Source organism: Eimeria necatrix, genomic scaffold, assembly GCF_000499385.1.
Source record: "Eimeria necatrix Houghton genomic scaffold, Enh_scaff1308, whole genome shotgun sequence".
Classification (NCBI taxonomy): Eukaryota; Apicomplexa; class Conoidasida; order Eucoccidiorida; family Eimeriidae; genus Eimeria; species Eimeria necatrix.
In genome coordinates this window covers 1-6,011 of record NW_013652061.1, presented here as the reverse complement: position 1 = coordinate 6,011, position 6,011 = coordinate 1, and the positions used below count along the sequence as shown (strand labels likewise).

Sequence of the window (6,011 nt, the reverse complement as noted above, 5' to 3'; positions counted from 1 at the left end):
GGCTGTGGGGCTCGCGGGCGTGGGGTGTACGTACACCGCGCGGCTCCGTGGAGCGCGGACAGCGGGGGCGGTGTACGTACACCCCAGCGGCCTGCAGCAGCAGCAAAAGCCCCGAAAGAGCGCTCAGAGCCGCGAGCGCATGCAGGGAGTGTCTGGGCGTCCGGGGCGGCGGGGTGTACGTACACCGGAGGCGCGGCAGACGCTGCTGCAGCCCCTGCTGCTGCTGCTGCAGCCCCCGCTGCTGCTGCTGCTGCTGCTGCTGTCTTGCGGCCCCCCGCGCGGCCGCGGCGCGGCGAGCAGCAGCAGCGAGGCCGCGGACTTGGGAAAAAGAAGGAAAGGCGAAGAGGCGCGGAAGGGGAGAGAGCGGCGCTGCAGAGGGCTGGCCGCGCGGCCGAGAGCGGCGGTGGCTGCGGCCGCAGGGCGGGCGGCTGCTGCTGCCGCAGAAAGCGCGGAAAACAAAGAAAAAAGAATTAAAAGAAGAATAAAAAGCAAAAAGAGGAAATCGGGCCGCGGAAAAGACCCCCGAGAGCAGCAGCAGACTTCGAACACGAGTTGCCTGCGGCGCTGCTCAGCAGCAGCAGCCCGCGAAGGCGCAGCGCCCAGGGGCACCTGGAAAGCGCCTCTAAAGCGCAATTGGGTTTGGAAATCTCCGCAAAAACCCCAAAAACAAACCAGAAACTGAAAGAGCTGCTGCTGCAGCGGCGCGAAGTGCTGCAGCAGCGGCGGCGAAGGTCACCATTGGGTCGTTGCGGCCACGGGGTGTCTGCACGCTGCGCAAAGTCTCAAGACGAGGCCGCCTTCTTTTGCCCCAACCGCCCGCATTTAAACTCTTCTTTTCGACGGAAAACTAATATTTCATTTGCTTTTCAGTCCTGGGCGCAAAAACAAAGAAAAAACGCACTCGGAGCGGCGGACGCCGCCGCCGCGTCCTCGCCGCGGAGCAGCTGCCTATACACCTCAAGCTCGCGGGGTGTACGCGCACCTCCAGCTCGCAAACGCGCCCGCAGACAGTTTTTAATTTAATTTATTTGCAAATAAAAGGCATTTTCAAGTGCAGCCGAGGTGCCTTTGGCCCTCGGGCGCCGCCGGCGCCAGGCGCTCGGGGGCTGCCTTGCAGTGTGCAGATCCACGCCGGCTCTCGCAGCCGTTTTTTCCGCTTTCTGTCCGCTAAAGTGCAAAACGAAGCTTTTTTTTCAGCGCAGTTCTTCATTTGCTTCTCCCAAAGTGCCCTAACTGCCTTTGAAGAGCAGCTGCACGGAGAGCGAACTCCTGCGAAAGACACTGCAAGTCCGCAGCTGCTTCTCTTCTTGCTTTTTGCTGCCTCGCCTTTCTGCTGCTGCTCCCAATTAGACATTGATTTGCAGCGAGTTCTGCCCCCTTGAAGCCCGCCTAAACCCCAAACCCTAAACCCTAAACCCTAAACCCGAGCACAGTCTAGCGAGCCCCTAAGCCCTCGCCTGTGCCTTTCCGTGCTGCTGCGTGCCTCCTGCTGCTGCTCCGCAACACAAAACCCCAAGGCCTGCCTTTCCTTCCGCAGCTAGCTGTGGCTAGCTAGCTGAGCTAGCCACCTCCGGCTAGCCGGCGATCGCTGGCTGCCAGTGGCTAGCTAGCCGTCGCCAGCTAGCTGCAACCAGCCGGCAGCGGCCAGCTAGCTGCGGCCAGCTAGCTCTGGCTAGCTGGAAGGGGCTTGCTGCAGCAGCAAGTGGCTAGGCAGGACCACGCGCAGCTAGCTCTCAACAGCAATGCTGCCGCGTGGCTAGCTGTAGCTAGCTGTAGCTAGCTGTAGCTAGCTGTAGCTAGCTGTAGCTAGCTGTAGCTAGCTGTAGCTAGTTGTAGCTAGCTGTAGCTAGCTGTAGCTAGCTGTAGCTAGCTGTAGCTAGCTAGGGCCGCCTAGGAAAAGAAGTGGCTAGCTGCAGCAAGATCTGCGTAGCCAAATATAAGAGCCACAGTGTGCGTGGCTAGCTGTGCTAAACTGTGGCTGCCTCTCTGGCTAGCTGGGCCTGGCTGCGGCTAGCTATGCCTAGTTGTGGCTAGCTGTGCCTAGCTGTGGCTAGCTGTGGCTAGCTAGCTGAGATGGTTAGCTGCGCCTCTTTGTGGCTAGCTGTGACTAGCTGCACATGGCACTAACAAGCTGCTCCTAAAACGAACCGGCCAAGCGCAGCTGCAGCAGCAGCAGCAGCAGCAGCAGCAGCAGCAGCAGCAGCAGCAGCAGCAGAACTTAAATGTACGGTGCAGGGGGCAGGCCCGAAGACCCAAAAGAAGAGACAGGAAGGCCCCCTGGCAGCAAAGGGGGGTAAGGCTGTGGCTGCTGCACCCGGTTCACCTGTGGGTGCTGCAGCAGCTGCTGCTGTTGCTGCTGCTGCAAGTGCTGCTGCTGCTGCTGCTGCTGCTGCTGCTGCATCAGGGGTCGCTGTACATACGGCAACGCAGCCGCAGCTGCTGGGTAGCCAGGAGGGCATTGCTGCAACTGCTGCGGCTGCTGCTGCTGCTGCTGCAGCTGCTGCTGCAACAGCGGCTGCTGAGGCTGCTGCGACTGCAGCTGCTGCTGAGGCAGCAAGTGCTGCTGCAGCTGCGGCGCTTGCTGCTGCTGCTGCAGCGCGTGCTGCTGCTGCTGCTGCTGCAGCGGCAGCAGCGACTCGCTCGCTGTAAGGAAAAAATACAAAAGAGCAGCAAATGCTGCAGCAACTAGAGGGTGCCCAGACAGCACCTGCACCTTTACTTGCCTGCAGCAGCAGCAACAGCAGCAGCAGCAGCAGCAGCAACAGCAGCAGCAGCAAGCGTAGTTGCACATGCAAATATACGGGACCTAATATCCCCACGTTCTAAACCCTAAACCCCAAACCCTAAACCCCAAGCACTGCAAGTTGAAGGCCCCTCGCTCCCAAAACGCTTTATTTACAACTGGTGCGGAATATCTGCTGCTGAAGATCTAGGGTTTAGGGTTTAGGGTTTAGGGTTTAGGGTTTAGGGTTTAAGCTGCACCTGCGTTGAAGGAAGTGCAAGCGACACGCGAGGGGCACTGCGAGGGTTTTCTGAGGGTTTTGGGGATGAGGGTTTGCTGTTTGCAGAAACCCTAAACCCCCGACTCCGCCCGTGAGCTGCAGCAGCAGCAGCAGCAGCAGCAGCAGCAGCAGCAGCAGCGCCGAGTGCAGCAGCAGCGGGAACTCCAGCCAGCAGCAAGCCACAGCAGCAACGGCAGCAGCATCTACAGCAGCAGCAGTACTTGTTGCGCCAAGCAGCAGCAGCAGCAGCAGCAACAGCAGCGGCAGAAGGCAGAGAACGAGCAGCAGCAGCAGCAGCAGCAGCAGCAGCGGCTACCACGGCTGCATCTGTTGCTGCTGCTGCTGCTGCTGCTGCTGCTGCTGAAGCAACTAAGGCCTACCTTGCCGACCCGTAAAGAGAAGGCTCGCCGCAACAGCAGCACAACAGCATCAGGAGAAGGAAGGCAGCAAACGGCCGTAAACTCTTGCTGCTGCTGCTGCTGCTGCTGCTGCTGCTGCTGCTCCCACAACGCCTCTGTGGGAGCAGCAGCAGCAGCAGAAAAAAAGTGGGCCAGCGTCACCGGCAGGTAGATTAGATGCCTAGACACCTGCAGCAAAAGCACCAGCAGCAGCAGCAGCGGGAACAGCAGCAGTAGCAGCAGCAAGTGCAGCAGCAGCGCCAGCGGCGTCAGCAGCAACACCAGAAGTGGCAGCAGCAGCAACAGCAGCAACAGAAGCAGCGTGCCGAAGCACACTTGCAATCAGTTAAAAGCAATCCAGCAGCAGGAAAAGCAGAAGCAGCAGCAGCAGCAGTGGCAGCAACAAGAGCAGCAGCAGCAACAAAACCAAGTGCAGCAGCAGCAGCAGCAGCAGCAGCAGCAGCAGCAGCAGCAAGCGCTGACCTGCGTGCCTTCTGCTGCTGCTTCGGGCCCAACAGCCACCTCAAGCTGCGGCTGTGAGAGGAAAGGAATCAGCAACTGCAGCAGCAGCTGCTGCTGCTGAGACCCGCCAGGCTGCAGCAGCAGCTGCTGCTGCTGCATCTGACACGGCAGGTTCCCATTCGCCGGAGGGCGGTACACACTGCAGCAGCAGCAGCAGCAACAGCAGCAGCAGCAGCAGCAGCAGCAGCAGCAGCAGCAGCAACCACCCAATACGCACTGATCCCAATCTGACCTCTGATAGCACCTGCTGCAGCAGCAGCTGCAGCATCAGCTGCTGCAGCAGTTGCTGCTGCTGCAGTACTGCTGCAGTAGCTCCTGCTGCTGCTGCAGCAAAGTCTATTATTATCTGGACTGCTGCCATTTTAATTGCACAAGGGCCCCTTAAAAGGGCCTTAAGCGTAAGATAGGAGAATTTCCGAGGGTTTAGGGTTTAGGGTTTAGGGTTTAGGGTTTAGGGTTTAGGTACCTTCGAACTCGCAGGGTTTCCTTGCTGCAGTTGGTGTACTGCAGCACCAGCCTGCAGCTGCCGCCTTGCTGCTGCCTCTTTGCTGCCAGCCGCAGCAGCGGAGTCTGCAGCAGCAGCGAGTCCTTCAAGATGCATGCCCTCTTCCGTGTTGCTGCTGCTGCTGCTGCTGCTGCTGCTGCTGTTGCTGCTGCTGCTGCGGAGTGCGACGGAGATGCAGGTCCTGCTGCTGTTGCTGCAGCAAAGAAGGAGGCTAGGCGCGACTCTTCTGCTGCTGTGTCGCTGCTGCTGCTTCTGCTGCTGCTCCTGCTGCTGCTGCTGTCTCTGCTGCTGTTGCGGCTGGAGTCGTTGCTGCTGGTTCTGCTGCTGCTGCCGCTGTTGCCGCTTCTGCTGCTGCTGCTGCTGCCGGTGCTGTGGCTCCTGCTGCTGCTGTTGTTGCTGCTGCCGTCGGAGGGAGACGGAGACTTGCTGCTGCTGTGTCTCTCACTGGGGCCTGCTGCTGCTGCTGCTGCTGCTGCTTTTCTCGACTCATCCAGCGCAGCAGCAACTGCAGCCACTGCTTCCACTGTAACCCTTGGAGCAGCAGCAGCAGCAGCAGCAGCAGCAGCACGCGAGCGGCCTTGCTGCTGCTGCTGCTGCTTCGGTGCTGCCGTTGCTTCCAAACAAAAAGAAAGAAACTCCAGGTCCCCTTGCTCCAGCAGTCTGCATTCACCCACAAACCCTAAACCCTAAACCCTAAACCCTAAATCCTAAACCCTAAACCCTAAACCCTAAACCCCAAACCCTGGCCTTCAGCCCGCAGAGCTGCACCGGCCAGCAGCAAACAGCTTGACAAACAAAACTTCGAAAACCCGCACGCCGCCGTGCTTTAGGGTTTAGGGTTTAGGGTTTAGGGTTTAGGGTTTAGGGTTTACGCTTTGAACTCCCTCGCTCTTGTCTGCACTTCTATGTCGGGGTGCCGCGCGAGCAGCGCAGCAGCAGCAGCAGCAGCTCGCGTTTCCTGAGGGTTTGCTGCTGCTACTTTGCAGAGGCTGAGCAGCAGCATGCCGCAGGCCTCGGCCCTCGCTGCTGCTGCTGCTGCTGCTGCCCTGCTGCTGCTGCTGCTGCTGCTGCTCTCCTGCATGCACCACGGCTGCCCACAGGCTTCCACTGGCTGCTGCCTGCTGCTGCTGCTGCACAGCAGCCGCACATGCGACAGCAGCAGCTGCGAGGCCCCGGGGGGCCCCCCGGGGGCCCCCCGCAGCCACACTGCAAAGGTCCCCAGTATGTAGCAGCAAAGCCTGCAGCAGCAGCAGCAGCAGCAGCAGCAGCAGCAGCAGCAGAGGCAGCAGCAGCGGGTGGAGTAGGGGCAGCAGGGCTTTACGCGCTGCTTCAGAGGAGAGGGTGGAGTTCTCGAGTTAAGGCCCGGGGTCAGGGTTTGGAAACTAGGGTTTAGCGTTTAGGGTTTAGGGTTTAGGGTTTAGGGTTTAGCGTAGGCAATTCCCACCTTAAAAGAGAGGCCTCTATGCCAGGATTTCTTAAGGCCTCCATTGCAGCACGAACTGCCGTTTGCTGCAGCCCGCAGACACCCTAAACCCTAAACCCTAAACCCTAAACCCTAAACCCTAAACCCTAAACCCTAAACCG

The 6,011-nt window shown here is 59.6% G+C and overlaps 1 protein-coding gene across 1 annotated transcript; it reads right to left on the bottom strand.

Moving 5' to 3' along the window:
• Nucleotides 1-2,218: 2,218 nt before the first annotated feature.
• On the bottom strand, nt 2,219-5,936 carry ENH_00010430 (hypothetical protein; the record flags this gene model as incomplete). Its single annotated transcript, XM_013578801.1, has 7 exons — nt 2,219-2,643; nt 2,983-3,058; nt 3,383-3,589; nt 3,884-4,061; nt 4,389-5,087; nt 5,300-5,665; nt 5,872-5,936. Coding segments are annotated over 7 exons (2,016 nt in total), but the record flags the coding sequence as incomplete, so codon positions are not given.
• Nucleotides 5,937-6,011: the final 75 nt, after the last annotated feature.